General features: G+C 39.3%; 3 protein-coding genes across 3 annotated transcripts; 2 read left to right on the forward strand and 1 right to left on the reverse strand.

Annotated features, from left to right (window-relative positions):
* Positions 1-3,615: 3,615 nt before the first annotated feature.
* Positions 3,616-7,957, reverse strand: LOC145016071 (zinc finger BED domain-containing protein RICESLEEPER 2-like). Its single transcript, XM_078974498.1, has 6 exons — positions 7,822-7,957; positions 6,058-6,123; positions 5,935-5,995; positions 4,394-5,181; positions 3,971-4,287; positions 3,616-3,663 (listed from the first exon to the last, which is right to left on the reverse strand). Exons 1-6 carry the CDS (start codon positions 7,955-7,957, stop codon positions 3,616-3,618), a joined length of 1,416 nt encoding a protein of 471 aa, XP_078830624.1.
* A 6,102-nt stretch (positions 7,958-14,059) lies between these two features.
* Positions 14,060-16,224, forward strand: LOC145015533 (uncharacterized). Its single transcript, XM_078974014.1, has 3 exons — positions 14,060-14,505; positions 14,629-15,205; positions 15,385-16,224. The coding sequence occupies exons 1-3, from the start codon at positions 14,135-14,137 to the stop codon at positions 16,105-16,107; spliced, it is 1,671 nt and encodes a 556-aa protein (XP_078830140.1). The 5' UTR covers positions 14,060-14,134; the 3' UTR covers positions 16,108-16,224.
* Positions 16,225-18,698: 2,474 nt separating this feature from the next.
* On the forward strand, positions 18,699-19,828 carry LOC145013962 (alpha/beta-Hydrolases superfamily protein). Its single transcript, XM_078972315.1, has 2 exons — positions 18,699-19,101; positions 19,307-19,828. The coding sequence occupies exons 1-2, from the start codon at positions 18,741-18,743 to the stop codon at positions 19,627-19,629; spliced, it is 684 nt and encodes a 227-aa protein (XP_078828441.1). The 5' UTR covers positions 18,699-18,740; the 3' UTR covers positions 19,630-19,828.
* The last annotated feature ends 778 nt before the right edge of the window (positions 19,829-20,606 follow it).

The raw sequence follows: 20,606 nt of genomic DNA on the forward strand, positions 1-20,606 counted from the left end.
ATTTTAAACTTTTAAATTAAGATCTTTAGGTATTTGTTTTTTTTTACATCTTATTAGATTATATTAAGTTGTTAAAAAATTACTTGATATCTCATGTATTATTGACTAAACAATCTCAATGTTCAAAGCTTGAGTAACTTCGTTTATGTCTCGTTTGTTTATATAAACAAAACTAATAAAGCACGACGTATTTATTTCATTAAATTTATTTTCAGGTGAAATTAAAAAAAAAATTATATATTTCGGGTAATACCTGAATTACCTGGAGTGATTTCACGTATGCTTCTCAAGCTTACTCCGCTGAACAGGGCACGTGACTGGTGGGAGGAGGTTGGGAGAGCTATTGGTGATGATATAGTGTTGGATGCAATGACCTGGAGTGATTTCACAACCAAGTTCAGGGCCGAGTTCACACCTATTATTGAGGTGTAGCAGCTTGAGAGGGAGTTCCAGGATCTCCAGCAGACGACCGAGACAGTGGCAGAGATTACCACCAAGTTTAGGGAGAGGGCCATTCTCGTTCCGCAGTATGTGGCAGACAAGGAGATAAAAAAGGTCCGATATCATGAGATGTTGCGAAGTGATATTCGCTTGTTTGTGACCCTCTCTAGCTGCAAGACGCTGGAGGACATGATTGCGAGGGATCGTGAGAGGAAGATTGATTTGGAGATGGAGAGGAAGAGGAAGCCAAAGTCGGTATCTGGCGCAAAAGGCTCGGGTAAAAAGCCCAAGACAGATTCCCGAGGGAAGGGCCGGCAGGGTCGAGGCCATTGTGGCAAGTACAGTATGGGACATGAGGGGCCGTGTAGGGCGGGTAGTTCAAGCTGCTTCAAGTGCGGACGAACTGGACATGTTAGCAGGGATTGTAAAGCTACCATCACCACCACCACAATATCTAATCTGATTTGTTTTCAATGCAATAATAGGGGACACAATCAGTCCCATTGTCCGAGTCTAGCATCAGTAGGGAAAGTGGTGGCACCTGTTCCTGCCACTTTGAGGATTACAGACGACCGTTAGGGCCGGGCTGAGGCGCCAGTGGCGAAGAGCAGAGCCTTCCAGTTGATAGCAGAGGAGGCACGAGTAGCCCCTGATGTGGTTATAGGTATGTATCTTCTCAATTATCTCTTATTTATTTCTGATTATTACTCATGTTTTGTGTTTATTTATAGGATCGTTCTTAGTGAATGGTATATCAACTATGGTATTGTTTGACTTGGGAGCTACCTGATCGTTTGTGTCGCTCACACTTAACAAGCGATTTAGTAGAGCTCCGAGGGAGCTGGATTGACCACTTGATGTAGAGATAGCAGATGATCGGAATGTCAGAGTTGCGAGGGTTCACATGGGATGTACACTACGGTTATTTGATGAGCAGTTCTCAGTAGATTTGGCTCCTATTCCCCTATGAGGGAATAAGGTTATAGTGGGTACAGATTGGTTGAGCCCCAACGGGGAAGTGATTGATTGTGAGCTTCAGCTAGTGAGGGTTCGCACTCCTAGAGGGGGAGAGTTAGTGATTCAGGGCGAGAGGCTACAACACGGACCAATTCTTTGTTCAGCGGAGAAAGCAAGGTGCTACTTTTAGCAGGGTTGCGCAGGATATGTCGCGTATGTCATGGATACCCGAGATAAGGGTAGGGAGACAGTGAATGATGTACCAATAGTGAGAGAGTACCCGAATGTATTCATAGAGGATTCACCTGGGATACCTCCGGAGAGACAGGTTGAGTTCTGGATTGACATGGTCCCTGGTGCGGCTCCAATAGCCAAGGCACCATATCGGTTGGTTCCTCCCGAGATACAGGATTTATCTATGCAGCTGCAGGAGCTGCTAGACAAGGGTTTTATTAGGACGAATAGTTCACCATGGGGAGCCCCGATCCTGTTTGTGAAGAAGAAGGATGGATCACACAGTATGTGCATAGATTACTGGGAGCTGAACAAGGTAACGATGAAGAACCGTTACCCACTCCTGAGGATATCACTAGATGTGGGTCAGAGATGATGATGTGCAGAAGACTGCTTTTAGGACCTGCTATGGTCATTATGAGTTTGTGGTTATGTCGTTTGGGCTAACCAATGCTCCAGTCGCGTTCATGGACCTCATAAACTACGTGTGCAGGCCGATGCTGGATCAGTCTATAATAGTATTCATTGATGACATCTTGGTTTACTCCAAGACTCAGGAGCAGCATGAGGAGCACCTGAGAGAGGTATTAGAGACATTGAGGAGGGAGAGACTTTATGCGAAGTTCTCCAACTGTGATTTTTGGTTGCGTGAGGTGCAGTTCCTTGGGCACCTTGTCAACCAGAAGGGTATTTTGGTATATCTGGCCAAGATAGAGGCCGTGATGCAGTGGGAGAGTCTGAGGTCTCCAACTGAGATTTGGAGCTTCCTAGGTCTGGCAGGGTATTACAGGAGATTCGTCCAGGACTTCTCCAAGATAGCAGTTTCGTTGACCCGACTGACCAAGAAGTCGGTGGTGCTTCACTGAGTTCCTAAGCAACAGATAGCCTTTGAGACACTCAGGCAGCGATTATGTGAGGTGTCGATTCTCATCCTTCCAGAGGGAGTAGACGACTTCGTAGTCTACTGTGACGCTTCGATAACAGGTATGAGAGCAGTGTTGATGCAGGGATGTCATCTGATAGCTTATGCTTCGAGGCAGCTGAAGCCTCGTAAGGCTAACTATCCGACGCATGATTTGGATCTGGGGACAGTTGTGTTCCCCCTCAAGATTTTGCATTATTAACTCTACGGGATCTGATGTACTATTTACACAGATCACAAGAGTTTGAGGTATCTCATGGATCAGCCGAATCTGAACATGAGGCAGCGTCGGTGGTTAGATGTGGTTAAGGATTACGACTGTGAGATTCTTTACCACCCAGTCAAGGCCACATAGTGATCGATGCCCTGAGCCGCAAGGCGGTAGCTACCCCGATCCGAGATATATGTCTGAGGATGACGGTGATTACTCCACTGTTAAAGCAGATCCGAGAGGCGCAGGTCAAGGGCCTGAAGGAGGAGTGTCAGAAGTGCGAGAGGATTACAGGCCAGGTGGACTCCTTCGATTACGACAGCAGGGGACTGTTGACCCTGCATAGGAGAGTCTGGGTGCCGTACTGGGGCAGAGTGCGACAAGTATTGATGGATGAGGCCCACAAGTCCAAGTTCTCCATCCATCCAGGAGCGACGAAGATGTACTAAGATCTTCGCCCAAACTACTGGTAAGAATGGTAACGGAGCGGGTTCGGGGTGGGGCATGGCTTCCCAAACCCGAACCCGATTTCTAAATGTGTACCCGAACCCGACCCGATACCCATTGGGTTTCTTATCGGGGCGCCCCATCGGGGCTGAAAATTTCCCCAAACCCGACCCTAAACCCGAAACCCGATAATTACCCGAAAACCCAACCCTAAAACTCGAAATTAAGAAGTTTCATAGGCTTAAAATACCAAATAAGTTCTTAAATCATTTAACCAAATAGAAATTACTAGTAGTCTAATGTTGTAACAACCAACCAACCAACCAAAACACCCAAGTACACAACATGAAAAACTAATTCATCACAATAATACATTACCACTTAGCATTAAAAGAAACTCAAATCAAACAAGATCATCCAAACTTGTTGTCCCGCTTTCTTTAGTGTTTTCCTACAAAATATTAAACAAACTCAAAATCGAACCAAATCATGGAAATTATTTAAAATTAATATTTTTAGAAGTGTCGTTTTACCTATTCTACATCATAATCAAATTCAACTGAATGACAATATGCCTCGGTCTCTTCAGAACAAGTTGTTGTATAAAATTAATATTATTAATATGCAAAAAAGATTCACAATTTCATATAATTAATATAAAATATTATACTACATCAAATTTCATACAACAACCAACTTTGAGCACACATTAAAGCCTCCAACGTCTTTGGATGAAGTCGACTACGATGAGGACTTACTAATCTTCCACTAGTGTTGAAAGCTGATTCCAAGGAAACAGCGGAAATAGGAATATCTAATATATCTTTAGCTATCCTTTGTAGTGTCGGGTACTTAATCCCATTTGTTTTCCACCACGCCAACAAATCAAGTTCCATGTCTTTAGGTAACAATTTCTCCTTCAAGTAGTTATCCAACTCACTCATACCTCCTGATTCATCATCATCTCTAGTAATAGAAGCAATATCCGATAAGAGCTTTATGAATCCAACACGATGATCGAAAGAGATACTAGAACCAAATGAAGATGAACCGGGAACTGAACCACCATAAACACCTAATGTTTAGTATAAAATGTTAATAATTTAAGATAATGTTCTATTTATTATACAAACAATAAGAATAATATAATACCTTCACTCTTCCTTTTTTAGATGCATTACTTGACTGGTACTCTTGAAACAAAGTTTGGACAAACGCCTCCAAAATTTGAAATTCAATCTTTGCCTTTTCTTCTCCATAAAGCACATGCAAAAGTAGCTCCACAAATTTTAACTTGTATCGTGGATCTATAACCGCTGCCATTCCCATTATCCTATGAATTACAGACCAATACTTATTGAACTTAAAAACCATTTGGTCAGTCATATCCCTAATCTCCTTAATAGGAGATTTTGTCCACTCACACAAAGAATACCCAATCTCACATATCAAAGGAAAAAAAACATTAGTTGTAGGATACTTTGAACCAGAGAACATAACAGTCACCTCATAAAAAAGTTGTAATCTTTCACAAATCTTACTAGCCAACTCCCAATCCTGTTCTGTAGGAAAACATGTATACTTCGGCTCTCTTGTCTTTACCCGATCGAAAACCTCTTTGTAGCTTATAGCAACACTCAACATCAAGAATGTAGAGTTCCACCGCGTCTTGCAGTAAAGTATCAACTTCTTCGAGTATGGTATTCCCAACTGTTCTGTTGCTGTCATAAAATTTTGCTCCCTCTTTGGTGATGCAGACCAAAATGCAACACTCTCTCTGATTCTCTCAATCTCAAATTTAATTAGAGATAAGCCATCTTGGACAATAAGATTGAGAATGTGTGCACAACAACGCATATGAAACAAATCACCATTCATCATTAGTGATTTTAGAGGAAGTTTCTCTAATAATATCTTGATAATTGCATCATTTGTGGTACAATTATCCACAGTAAGAGTTGACACTATCCTATCAAGATTCCAATCACACAAAGTAACATAAAGTATGTCGACAAGAACATCAGATGTATGCGGACAAGGCACGTAAATAAACCTGTTTAAGAATATATATATATATATATATATATATATATATATATATATATATATATATATATGTTAATATTAACACATAAATAATAAGTATGTATAAATTGTAGTTAAATAATTATAATATATCTCATATTTCTGCTATGCATGTTCCAGTTTTGATCTACAAAATGCGTTGTGATTTCCATAAACCCTTTTTTTATGATTAGATGTCCACATATCAGTAGTAACTGCAATTCTGCTTTTGTTCTTTGCTAACAAACTCATAGTTTTATCCCTTTCGTAATCATAAATACTTTTGATGTCGCCCTTGATGGTGTTTCGACAAGGAACCTTAAACAAAGGTTTAAGACCTCCCATAAACTTCCTAAATCCATGATGCTCTACAATTGAAAGCGGATACTCATGCACAATAATCATTTCAGCCAAATCCTTCCTTGAAGTATCAGCATTAAATGCATAATTTGAAACATGCGTTGTAGTACCATCTAGTTTCTTTTTTTCTTGCACCAAGATAGATTAGTGAATATATGTAAAGGGTTTGTTTACACAACGCTTATAATGTGCAAGTAAATGTTTTGTGCCATTCTTGTTATCTGCACCCAACACTTAAGAGAAATATTTACATCTTGCTTTAACTTCACCATTCAATTTAAATTTAATAAAATGATACCATGTCGGTGAACGTGTTGCCCTTTTCGAACCAAACACTTCATCTCCATCTTCATCAAAAACTGTATCATTAATATTTGTCCCATCTTGTTGATCCACATAATCAATATTTTTTTATTAGAACCCGAACCTCCCACGTCTTGACTACTTGTAATTGGAGCATGATTTTGACTATTTGAATTCATATTTCCTGAAAAATAAAAACCAATGTCATATTATACTCAAAAAATCTGTCTTACTGTCTAAATAGATTATAAATCAGAAATCAACTCAAATCAAATTCACTCAACAAATCTGTCTATATAAATTAGAAATCAGATTAGATCAAATTCATTCAACAGATCAGTCTAAGCAGATCAGAAACAGATAAGAAATCAGAAACCATATATTCAACTCAAACCAATGTTATATTAGAATATCAGCCTCAACAAATATTATGTTCATTTGAAAAGAAATCATGTAATATATGCATTTAAATATTAGAAACCAGATTATCGGTACAAATCAGCTGTATTCAACATTATCCAAAATCAATACAACAATCATATTCGAAATCCAAAATCAATTCATCATAAACAACAACTGGATTCGAGATAATCATAAATGATATTCAAATCCATCACAATTCGAAATTATCAAGTTCAATTAAGCATTATTTTTACCTGGATTCTCCAACGATTGTCGATTCTCCAATGAGACAAGTAAAACTGTGAAACCGACTATATGAGTGAAACTATGAAACCGGCGAGGACGAGCTTCGAGTCTTCGATGAAATGGAACTTCAGGAGTCGGGACGTTGCTTGTTGTACGAATGATGATGGTCGCAATAGCTGAATAGCTTCATGTTGATCGCGATGGCGCACTCGATGAAAATGAAGGATGGATCTGAAAACGATCGATCGATCATCGGACCATAGCTAAAAAAGTGAATATTTGATTTTGTTGATTTGGAATAATGAAGTTGGTTGGAACTAGAAGAGATCAAGAGAAGCATGACTGCGTGAATGACTGAATGTGTGATTTTAGGGTTAGTCTTCCAGGGGCAGAAGTGTAATTTTATATATTTGTGTGTGTGTGTGTGTGTATATATATATATATATATTCGGGGTGGGGCAGGTCGGGGTAGGCACTCCCCACTCCCTGACCTGAACCCGAAAAGAATACCCAATAAGGACCCGATACCTGACCTGAAACCCAATAAAAACGACCCGACCCGGCCCAAAAACTTCGGGGATTGGGTTTCCCCGTCGGGTTCGGGTTTTTTTTGCCATCCCTAACTACTGGTGCCCTGCATGAAGCGGAACATAGCCTGGTACGTGAAGAGATACCTGACCTACAACAAGGTCAAGGAAGAGCACTAGAGGCCTCACAACAAGACGCAACTGTTAGACATTCCACTGTGGAAATGGGATGATATCACCATGGATTTCATTACTAAGCTTCCCAGGACCGCATGTGGGGTCGATTCGATGTGGGTCATCGTGGATCGGTTGACCAAGAGCACTCACTTCATATCGATCCAGGAGAGCATCTCGGCCGAGAATTTGGCCGAGATTTATGTGCGAGAAGTAGTGGCATGTCATGGAGTGCCTCTCTCGGTGGTGTCAGACCGAGATGATCGTTTTACTTCCTGGTTTTGGAAGCGGTTTCACGATGAAATGGGTACTCGTCTCCACTTCAGCATCGCTTTCCACCCCCAGACGGACGGATAGAGCGAGAGGACGATTCAGACTCTTGAGGACATGCTTCGAGCATGCATGTTAGATTTTGGTGGCAGTTGGGATACGTATCTTTCGTCAGCGGAATTTTCGTATAACAACAACTACCACTCCAGTATAGACCGGCCTCCCTTCGAGATGCTTTACGGGAGGAAGTGTAGGACCCCAACCTGTTGGGGCGAGGTTGGTCAGAGGTTCATGGAGAGTACAGAGGTAGTAATCAAGACCATAGAGTAGATCCAGCAGGTCCGGAGCAGCTTCTAGATTGCTCAGAGCCAACAGAAGAGCTACGCCGATAAGCGACATTCGGATTTGGAGTTTTAGGTGGGCAATATGGTCCTCCTATAAGTGTCACCCTGGAAGGGTGTTATCCAGTTTCGGAAGCGGGGCAAGCTGGTCCCCAGGTTCATTGGTCCATTTAGGGTTTTGGCCCAGGTGGGTTAGGTTGCTTACCGGTTAGACCTTCCAACAGAGCTCAGCCAGATCCACAGCACATTCCAGGTTTCCTAGCTACAGAAGTGCTTGGTGGATGGTTTAGTAAGAGTACCCATGGAGGATATTTAGGTTAACGACAACCTGAATTACATAGAGAGACCAGTGGTGATTTTAGATGGCAAGACGAAGGAGCTGAGGAACAAAAGGGTCGAGCTAGTAAAAGTGTAGTGGCAGCACTGCATGGGATCGGAGTGGACATGGGAGCCCAATGAGGAGATGAGGGAGCACTACCCAGAGTTTTTTTTTTTTTTCAGACACAACAGACTTCAAGGACGAAGTCTAAGACAAGTGGGGGAGAATTGTAACGCCCCATTCCTGGTACACATTTATTTAATTAATCAAGTAGTTGTTTTTGAGCTACTCGATGAGTTGGTAGCCCTAACTCGTCGAGTAGATGCCAAAAAAAAACGCGGGGTTTAAAGGGTCTACTCGGCGAGTCCAAGTATGGACTCAACGAGTAGATCTGCCAGGAGGAAACCCTATTTTTGGGGTTTTGCACCCTATTTAAGCCACTTAAACCCCCTTTGCGCCTCCCTTACCAGCCTCCCTGTCCTCCAGAAACCCTAATCCGATTGAGAGCTTCACCCTTGAGATTTTGAGTGTGTTTTTGTGTTATTGAAGATAATTGGAAGAGCTTGGAGCTAGCAAGCTTGTGGAAGAAGAACAAGATCCAGGAGTACATTCATCTTTGGTAGCTTTCTGAGGTAAAAAGCTCTTAGCTTGATAACCCATAGCTTAGATCCCCTTTAATGTTGATTTATGGGTCTTTTTGACCCTTTTGAGTAGGATAATTTGCTTCTCATGGGTTGCATGCAAAGCAATACCTCTCTCCTGTGATATTTAGCCTTTATAGTCATAAAAAGAGTCTTGTACTCGTTTTCATCCAAGCCATGGTCCTAGTCATGGAAGTTGGTTGCTATAACTTGAGTTTGGGTCCATTTGAGGTGCACAAAGCCATCAAGTCTCCAACTTTATAGAAATGGACCATGGAAATGACCTATATTTTTATTTTGGAGTTGTAGAAGTGTGAAACCAGTTAACTAGGTTAGATCTGCAAGGGACTCGACGAGTTCATAAAGGAACTCGGCGAGTCCGATGGAGAAACCTCAATGACATTCATAGGACTCGGGGAATTGATTAAGGAACCCGACGAGTAGGAGGATCTTGTCCCTTTCCTGATTATGCCAGGACTCGGCGAGTCTAAGGACGAATCGACGAGTCAACTCGACAAATCGCGATGACAAGTAGCTTGGGAACTTGATGAGTCATGGGATGATTCGGCAAGCCGAGTCGCGATTCCAGGGTTCTGAGTTCTAGGACTCGGTGAGTCACAAGGCTGACTCGGCGAGTCTGGTCAACTTTGAAAGTTGACCTTGACCAGGATGTTGACTTTGACTAGGGGTAAAATGGTCATTTTACCCTAAGAATAGTTATCGGTTTTTGACTAAGTGGCATTATGGAATTTATAGCCGGAGAGTCGCCAGAGCAGCAGACAAGGATTTCTCACCCAGATTTTTAGCAGTCAGTTATGCGAGGTGAGTTTCCTTTCAGTAGGGACGGGTAGAAGGCACCAATGTTGGCCTTCTACATGATATGTTAGTAGTTGGGTGTGGGTGGGGCCCGAATCTCATAATAGTCTAGTATGGGTGGGGCCCGACATAGATATGTGATTGTATGGTAGATATACTTGTTGTTTGTGTGATACTTGTATGCATGATAGTAGCGGAGTATGGGTGGGGTCCGAATCTCCTAGACAGCGGAGTGTGGGCGGGACCCGAATCTCCTAGACTGTAGAGTGTGGGCGGGACCCGAATCTCCATGAGAGTGGGCGGGGCCATATCTCCTAGTTGTATGATATTAGTATGGTATGTGGTAGTTTGGGGAGACTCACTAATCTTCGTGCTTATAGTTTCAATTTTGGTTCCAGGTACTTCCGATAGCAAAGGGAAGGGCTCGGGGTGATTGCATGGCACACACCACATCATTCAGCCTTGGATTGTTTTGATACTCTGATATTTTATCATATGTTTTGTCATGGTACTTGATTTGACATTTTCATATACATAATGTATGGTTTTCTTTATGGTTATGGATGACTTACGCTTTTATAATAATTTTCAAAACGAAATTTTTATGCCGTGTTTTAGGGATGTTTCATAAGCATTTGTCAAGTATAAGTGTGCTGCGGGGATATTAGGTCTGTGATTCAGTTTGCTAGTAAGAACATCAAGTTATCAGAAGTTGAGTAGACAGCTGGGAGATAAGTGGAATAAATTCAACAATGATTCAATATAGGCACTTTGTCAGCGAATCAGACTATCTCGAGACTTCAGATTTCAGATTGAGTAGAGGTGATTACATTGCAAGGGATTCATCCACCTTTGGGTTGTAGAGCCCTGCGAGGGTTGGTTTTGGTTACCTTGGGAAGGCAGGGGTTGTGTCCGTGTTGCTCAAGTTGTAGGGCGTACCGGAAATGTCATGGAAGGATTTCGAGGACGAAATCTAATTTAAATGGGGGAGAGTTGTAACGCCTTGTTTCAAGTTGTTCCCATTTTGGGGATGGTGATTAGGGATTGGGTATTATCAGGCTTTAGATCTTTAAGGAATTGAGTTCTGGACTCAGTTGGAATTGGATAATGTAATTTGGATGCCCGGGTTCAGTTTGAGTTTTAGAGTCAAAGGGCATTGTGGTAATCTGTCAGCTCGGGATTTTATAGAAAGTGGATGTTCGTTCAGTATATCTTATGGCAAGTATGACTTGACAATAGTGTGGAGCTTCTTGATACCTTTTCATGGATATAGAGATGGTCGAAATCGGAGTTGTATCGAGAAAGTTATAGTCTTCGGAAGAATTAGGGTTTTGGGAAAACTCTAGTATGCGAGGCGTACCAAGGTGGTACACGGGGTGTACTTATGCGAAACTGGGTACGCGAGGAGTACAAATAGCATAGTGCGAAGATGGGTCGGGGTGCGAGACCTCGTCCGTTGGGCGTACAAGGAAGTACGTCAAACGTACGAGGGGCAGATGGAAACCCTAGTTTTTAGGGATGTACCCAATATAATCTTAATGTTAGCCTCTTTCCTTCATTACTAAGTCATCCCCCACCCTCTAAAAACCCTAAATCGACCTTGTAGCCTCTTGGAGGTGTTCTTGAGCTATTGGGTGACTTTGATGCTTATTTTTTTCCCTTGGGAAGGAAAGAAAAGAAGTTGGAAGTTGTTTGGCTTGGTAGGAAAGCTTTGAATCTAGAATCATCACCTTGTGGGGAAGCTTTTTATGGTAACAAGTTTTCATCTTGGCTTATGTGTGATTATATCTCTTCATGGCTAGCTTACTCTGATTTTGGTCTTCCTTTTGAGATTATGGATGAGTTATGTTGTTTAAGGGTTCATCCTTTCAAATCTGAGTTTGTTTTTGTATCCTTGAGCATAAAGGTGCAAGATTTATGGGTATTATGGAGTCATGCATGCATTAATTCAACTAATAAGTCCCTTTTAAGCTTAAGAGCTTCTTCTAGTCATGTATGAACGTAAAGTTGGCAACTTTATGTGGTATTCCAGCTCAAGGAGGCCAAATTTGTGGTTTGGAAAGCTTTGTCTTAATGGAATAAGTAAAAATCATACTAAGGCTGAATAAGGTGAGTACGTTGGGCGTACAAGCAGGTACGCGCATCGTACAAGCCTCCAAGCGAGTATGTTGCGCGTACGTGCCTATACGCCCCACGTACTTGGTCTGAGTGGGTTTTGTGTATTTGACTTTCGGTTTTGGTTACCATTTAGGCTTAGATGCTTGGGGATTTGTTGGTCAATATGAGAATGTGTGTTTTGGATTAGGGATAAGTAGTGGACTTTCGGTTAAGGCCCAAGTAAGGGTTTGAGCCCAATTTGGAAAATTTAGCCATAAGTGGGCTTTGGATGATTGTTGGTTTGTGGGCCTTTATGATTGAGAGTTTGGGCTTTAATCTTGGACCAAACTAGGTGAGCGGTAAAATGGTTTTTTTACCTCATATATGGATTATTGGATTTGGTTTGGAACCCAACTGTTAATTAGGTGTTAATTGTTTGATAGCGCACAAATTTAAGCGGATCAACAGTCACAGAGTTATTCATGGGTTTAGCTGTCGAGGTGAGTCTTCTCACTATTTTCCATGGGTCGAAGGCACCAATGATTTGGGTTTAGCTTCACAAATGGGAGAGAAAATGATTAGCATTTCTTTCAAAGATTGAGGGGTTGATAGGGGGCTAAGGGTGACCAAACCCTAACCTCCACATTCCTTTAAATAGGAAAAAAACCCGAAAATTAGGGTTTCATTCCAGCCGTCAACACGTTGTGTTCCAAGAGGAAACACGTCGTGATGATTATGAATAATAGTCATGACGTTAATAAGGGAATACCTAACCTAGGGAAAAAATTGTCATATTATCCCTATTGATTATGAATGATACTTCCGTAGTGTCTTATAGAGTTTTCTTCAACTTCATTAGAAACTAGGTACACGATTTGATGTTATTTGTCACATCCAAACAAAATGCTAATGAGAGAGTCTGATTGTTTCCGTTATAACAACCGCTATGAAGATTGTATGTCAGTAATCCCTTCTTAGTGACACACTACTTATAAAGATGAGAGGTATCATGCATGTTATGAATGTATGAATCTACATTTTTTTGTAAAATAATAAAAACATTAGAAAATTTGAATAAACAATTAAAATTTAGAACAAAAATATCTTACCACACGATTAAACAGCCACAAAACAAAGTTCAGAACAATCCACAACACTTACAGTTATAGTGATGTTGGTGTAACTACAGATGGTTGTTCTCGGAAAGTTATTCAAATAAGTAGGCAAGTTGTCCAAACTTTCTTCGTTTTCGATATATAAGAAACTCATTTTTAATATAAGAAACTCATTTTTAATACGGTTATAAAACACAATTACGGATATTTGGTTGTAAGATATGGAATACACATGTTGTGTAGGGGAGAAAAGTATATTGTTTTGGTGTCCGAAACATGTGTCTGGAATATATGTCTAAAACAACTCTATAATACGGATACACTGTTCGGAATATTAGTGCAACATATACGATTTTGACTATGATAATTTGAAATTGTTTACGTCAATCCAGAATGTATGGTAAACATTTTGAACTCCAAACACTTCCTACCGCCATTAGACCTGACAATGGAGTGGGTTTTGACCCTGATCCGATCCAAACCCGTAAAAATTATATGAGTTTGGAGCGTAGTTTTTGATTCGTTTACCCGTTAACGATCCACACTCGCTAACCTTTTTATTAAATGGGTCGGGTATGGATCATCACTGATCCGCTCCATTTATAACCCGCCCCATATAAATTTTAGAATTATACATTTAAAATTTCAACTTCTTTATGTTTAATTTTAATTCCAATCAAAAGTCCAAAAGGCAAAGACCAATGAAAAAATGCTTTTACATATGAATTGATAAGTTGTTTTCTACAATTATAGACTTATATTAAGAATCATAATGTCATTCAATTTATATTCATCAAAAATCATCATATCCATTTCTAATTCAATAAATCATTTTTTAACATGAAAAAAGCTGACAATTGCTATTCGCTATCACTACATTCGACAATCATAAATCAATTCAAAGTTGATTTTAATTCCGATTGGATCCTTGAGTATGTAATGTCCTTTTCTAAATCATTTTTTTTATTTAAAAAAATGTTATTTTAAGTATATATATATTTTTAAAAATGTTATAACACCGGCCATATTTTAAAAAAAATGGTTATATTTAAAAAAAATATATATTTTTTTTTATTAAAATACATTTTTATTAAAATACTACGATTAGATTACTTTTTGTTTTTGTTTTTGTTTTTTTTTTTAATAATCTCCTTTTCAAACAAATAATTCCAATCTTGCTAGGTTGACGGATTGGTCCGCATATTATTCAAAGCCGAGCCGGTGGCTGTAGAAAGCAGAACCCTTACATGGCCAGACCAAACCATGAGAGAGAACCGGACGATAATAAAGGATCACCGCCGGAGGCTGCGGCGTGGGGGACGTGGGAGGAGCTTCTTCTAGCCTACGCCGTCAACCGATTCGGCACCAACAGCTGGGATTCTATATCGTCCGAGTTGCGGAAGCGGAGCACCGCCCAGATCGTCTTCACTCCTAAACACTGTAAACAAAAATACCAAGAACTCGAACGCCGTTTCGGCCAATCTAACGGTGACGATGTCGATATCGATGACGGCAGTGGGACTACCGCCGCCGCGGGTGTTCCTTGGATCGAAGAACTAAGAAAACTACGAGTCGCAGAACTACAGCGGGAGCTCCAAAATTTCGACATCTACATCTCGTAATAATTAAATCTAAAAAAACCCATATAGATCTAAACCTAATCTCCCGTCTGTTCGTTTTGTTTGATGAAACTATCATGTGAGTCAGAGATCTGATGATTCCGATGTGCTTTTGGTGCCAGGTCGTTGCAATTGAAGGTGAAGAAATTGACCGAAGATGGTGAAAAAAACGGTTGTGCAGAAAGGAATAAAAAGCCAGAATTAGGGCAAAAAATCGACGAGATTGAAATTAAAAAAGAAGAAGGGGAAGATAATAAATCGGCAGATCTGGTAATTTCCGGCGAGGAACAAGTTCCCGGCGTCGATGAATCGTACAGGGACAATCAATCGATGAACGGTTCAAACGGAAACCTAGAAACCGCCAGTCCGTTGCGTACCGTCGACGGAAAATCAGAATCGTCGCCGCACTCGCCGATCAGACCGGAGGGCACTAATAAGATTAGACCGGATACAAATGAACCGGTGAAGACCGAACCGAGCCAAGAACCCGAGTCAACAGTGAAGGATAGTTCAGATGTTCAAAGCTCGGCGAGTAAGTCGATGAAGGAGAGGAATGATAGAGTGCGACGCGGGAGCAGCAAAGGTGATGAAGATCAATCGAGAAACAGCATTCCTGTTAAATCCTTGCCGTTGATCGATATCCTGCAGAAAGTACAGAAGCTCGGCTCGGCTTTCCTTGATCGGCGGCTTGACAGACAGGTAACTAATTAATTAATTATTTAATTATCTTTTATAGAAAAAAGAAATAAATTTGTTAGTTTTGTTAATTCGTCTGAAACGTTTTTTTTTTTTTTATTGGGTCTGGTAAATGGATTTGGTTAAGTTCAGAACTTATGTTATAGCCTCTTAATCCATTAAGCATTTTATACAATTTGCAGGAAAAGCTTAAGTACAAGAACTTGATAAGGGAACACATAGATTTTGAGATATTGCAAACAAGGCTAAAAGAAGGGTGGTATTCAGATGGCAACAAGAACTTCTTTCGAGATCTTCTACTTCTCGTTAACAACATTTTCATCTTCTTCCCCAACGAATCCCAAGAATCCATTTCTGCAATCGATCTTCGGAAATTTATCATGAACGAAATGGCATCCAAGAAAAAACAAAAATCCGAATCACAACCCCCCAAATTGATTGTTTGTAAAAAACGCAGCTCGATTGCAGCTAAAGAAACGATGAGTGAAAAAGAGTTATCAAACGAAAAAGAAAGAGAATTAGAATTGGCTTCGATTTCAAAGAAAAATAGCAAAAATAATAAGCCAGTTGAGTTGGAGGAGAAGAAGAAGAGTGCTGCCAAGTTTTTGAATAGAATGAAGGAAAGTTTGTCGGTTTCCAAGAATGAGGCGGCGGAAGTGGCGGCTGGTGGTGGTTCCGGGAATGATGGTGGAGGAGGGGGGCAAAAGAGAGGCGGTGAAGGGAAGAGGAGCTCAGGGCAACGGAAAGAAGCGGATAGTCCGACGAAGAAGAATGTAGGACGGCCGCCAAAGAAAGCGGGGGCACAACCTCCGCCGGGCGGTGGTTTAGGGAAGCGGAATAGGGACGATGGGGAGTCTGAGTCATTGGTTTCGAAACAAGGAAAGAAGAAATCGAAGAAATTATAGTGAAATAGGCAATTAGTTTTAAGGGTGGTGGTTTATTTTCATAAGTGTTTTAGTGTTTTACATTCACATTTTGTATCATTTGTTTGTTGATATTTAAATTACTTCTCCTTTTTTTTTTTTTTTCCTTATTAGTAAAAATCAATTAGGAAAATACCTACCAGTGTTCTTTTGCTAAACTAGAAGCGAAGAGCAACGATTTTCATATTATCAACAATCAAATCATCGCAAATTAAACGTTAGAACAACAAGAAATACATTAACATTCTTGGACGAATGTTTTTGAACATTATAATCTCTTTAACGTCATTCTTTAGTCTTTCTTTACATCTCTGAATAATATATACGCGTTACTAAAGTGTAAACGATTTGAGCTACTTGAAATCAACTTCTAAAGAGTTTGACTCCAATCATCGACCAAAACATGAACCTCATAAAAAGTTGGAAATCAATCATCGACAAATTCAACTCTAAACTATCCTCATGGAAATCAAAAACGCTCTCATTAGGTGGAAGGTTGACACTAATCACCTCGGTACTAGGGAACCTCCCTACATATTTGCTTTCTCTTTTTAAAGCACCGGTGGCTATCACGGAGAAACTTGAACAAATTCGACGAAGATTCCTATGGGGCGGGGATAAAAGTAACAAGAAGATCTATTGGGTTGCATAGGACAAAGTCGTTGCTCCCAAAACGGATGGTGGACTTGGAGTGGGATCTATCCGTACGCTGAACACAAGCCTACTAGTCAAATGGTGGTGGCATCTAAAATTTGAAAAAGACTAGCTTTGGGTGAAAGCCATAAAAGGAATTCATAACCTAAGAAATAAACCTCATGATTACCTGTCAAGCAAGAAAATTAAGGGTGTATGGAACAACATTGCAGAATGTAGGAAAGAACTCATGAAATTTGGACTTGGAATTGATGATGTGTTCAAACTACATGTAAAATCAGGTGAAAATACTTTATTTTGGCACGATATTTGGCTAGGACCAACTACACTTGGAGAAAAATATCCATCTCTCCTTGATCTTGAATCCAGGAAGAAATGCACTGTGGCTCATAGAATTGTAAACGGACAATTTGAGGGGCATTGGAAATTGCAAGTGGAAGACGAAGGAGATGTCAACAATGTAAATAACCTAGTAAGAGATCTATCGGAGGTGCGATTGGCACAAGGTGAAGATCAATGGAAATATGTTGTCAATATTACCAGCCCTTCACGGTAGGTACACTAAGAAAGAAACTCGATCAACTCTTAGACCCAAATCGTGTACTTCCATGCTTTAGATGGAGTAAAGTGTCCTCGATCAAAGTAAATTGTTTTATTTGGAGAGCAATACAGAAGAAGATCACATCCGCGGTGGCTTTGAGAAACAGGGACGTCAATATTGAACATGATAATTGTGGGGCTTGTATTAACGTCATTGAATGTTCAGATCATATTCTCATATTGTGCCGTTTCGCCTGCGAGGCCAGGAAACATGTTTTCAAATGGTGTGGCATACAATAGGAGAACTTTACATCTGTAACTGATTTACTTAGTTTCGCAGCAAATTGGGGCAGATGTCCTAAGAAACGGAAGAGATTCATCTCCATTTGTCATGACCTAATTTGGAATTTATGGAAAAATCGGAACGATCGAGTGTTCAATAAGGTATTCATAAATCCAACATTGAGTTCAGGGACAGTCAAGTCTTTGGTGTTCTTTTGGTTGATATGCAGGGGAAATGGTGGAATTTGCAGTTGGAATGAATGTGTTTCTTCTCCTTTTATGTTTAATTCCTCTGTATCTCAAACCATGTAATTGTTTTACTTTTTTATTATTCTTGTTTTGTACTTTTGAGTCCTCGCTAGTTACTTGCTAGTTCGGGTTTAATACAATTTGTTGTTTCTAAAAAAAACTTAAGTTTAACTTTTGACTTATTTATTTAACGAGCTTGAGCCCTAACTACACCTTCTAAGCTTTATTAGGCTCACAAACCTAAACGAGCTTATACACATTTAAATAATATAATATTTATTTTTAATTTTATAATTATATAATTAAATAATTCCTTTGGTAAATATCATATATTAAATATCAAAAAATAATAAATGAGCTTTTTAACAAGCTTGATATTTGACTATTAATCGTCCCGAGCTTATGCTCATTTAGACTCGCCTGAGAAAAACAGATCGAACCCAAATTAAACTCGAGCATTTTAAATCCTCCACAAGGCGAGCTCAAACTTTGAAAATTAAGCCCGGAATGAGCCGCACTAGAACTCAAGCCCCATTAATTTTAAACAAGTTGAGTATGAGCCTACCTAAGCTCAAATTCGGCTCGTTTACACATCTATGTCTTACCAATAAGATATATCTTTATATTTTTATTTTTTATAATATAAAATATTTTAACATAAATTTCTCAAAAAAAAAAAAAGGTTAAAAGCATATGATTTATATAATTTAAGTCGAAATATTCCACACAATTATCCCAATTTGAGTTTTCCAAAATCCAAATAATGAGTTCAGGGACGAAAACTGCGAAGTTATATAAAAGCAGGGACTAATTGTGCATTAGACCCCGTAAATTAAATTCCGCCTCCAAGATCTAACACACAAACACTCACAGTGTAGTGTGTGCCCAAAATGACGACGAGAGAATCGGCGACGGTGGAATCCGGCAACGGTATCAACCTGGATGCTCGAATCTACAAACCAGCACACGACGAAGACAACGATTCAACCAGAGATGACCAAAAAATTGCAGTCGTTTTAGTCCACCCTTATTCAGTGTTAGGTGGTTGTCAAGGCCTTATGAAGGGCATTGCTCGTAATCTAGCTGATCACGGCATTCCCGCCGTCACCTTCGACATGAGAGGCGTCGGTAAGTCCACCGGCAGACCTTCCCTCACCGGATTCTCCGAAGTCTCCGACGTCGTTGCGATCTGCAAATGGACTTCTCAAAACTTATCGTCAAATCGGATTCTACTTGTTGGTTCCTCCGCAGGTACACAAATGTATTCTATTCCACTTCGTTTGTATCATAATCTCCACTAAATAATAACCTTTATCACGATTAACAAATTCTACAACACTTGATCTTTAATATCGGAGCTAGGGTTTTCCACTATCCGTTTTCCGTTTTCCAAATCGATATAACTTTGTCAGTCACACTAAATCTGGAGTCAACTGATAAATTCCTTCGAACCCAGGCGCACCAATTGCAGGGTCTGCTGTTAATGAGGTAGATGAAGTTGTGGGTTACGTGAGCCTGGGTTACCCTTTTGGGTTAACTGCTTCGATTCTATTTGGAAGACACCATAAGGCGATATTACAATCTCCAAAACCTAAACTTTTTGTGATGGGGACGAAGGATGGGTTTACGAGTGTGAAACAGTTGGCCAACAAGATCAAAACTGCAGCAGGTCGTGCAGAAACACATCTTATTGAAGGAGTTAGTCATTTCCAAATGGAAGGTCCTGCTTATGATACTGAAATGGCCAATCTTATAGTCACATTCATTTCCTCTTTGTGATATGAATATATGATATGATATACCAGATAACATGTGTCAATGTAAGTTGTAATTCCTTATAACTTGTTGTGTTGTATTCTATTATTCATCTGTTAAAGAAAATTGTGTCATTGTATAACTATAAGCCAACAGTGTCCATGTCTGCACTAACATGTAACAGGATCACCTTGTATTGCTTTTACACCATTTCTTTTTCTTACACCCTTTTGCTCCAAAATGGTGTGAAAAGGTGCCACCAATTGTGCTTCTTTAATTTTAGTTTATTACGTGTAACAGGATCCTATATATTACAAGGATAATGACTTGAAAGGGTAATTAGCTTTCAATTTTGTTCACATTTTTGTGTTTATTTACTCATAAATTATTTGAAATTGTTTATATTTTACATTTATGACCATCAACATGTCATTAAAATTAAATGTGAACAATTTCAAGTGATATATCGATAAATTAAGCACGAAAAAAAGTTAATTGTATAAATATGAATAAAGTAGGAAGTGTCCGTAAATTTTTTAAAATCATTTGAACCATGTTTTATTAATTGGGTGTTCAGATTTATTGCAAACTTTGCCATTGCTGATTTATATTTCCTACATATTTTATCATAATTTTTAAACATCACCATAATCATTTTGATTGATACACCACTTATCTAGTATCATGTTAAATACTCTAATATTTAATACATAATAGATACATTACTCTTATTCAACATTGTTACTTTGTAAGATATAATTATAATGTTAAATTAGCTATATTCTTGTCTTTATATATATATATATATATATATATATATATATATATATATATATATATATATATATATATATATATATATATATATATATATATATATAGCTAATTTAACATTATATCTTACAAAGTATATATATATATATATATACACACACACACACACACACACACATGCGAAAACATAAATATTTTGCGAAAATACGAAAATGGATTTTATCTTA

Source organism: Lactuca saligna, chromosome 9, assembly GCF_052625555.1.
Source record: "Lactuca saligna cultivar CGN05327 chromosome 9, ASM5262555v1, whole genome shotgun sequence".
Taxonomy (NCBI): Eukaryota; Viridiplantae; Streptophyta; class Magnoliopsida; order Asterales; family Asteraceae; genus Lactuca; species Lactuca saligna.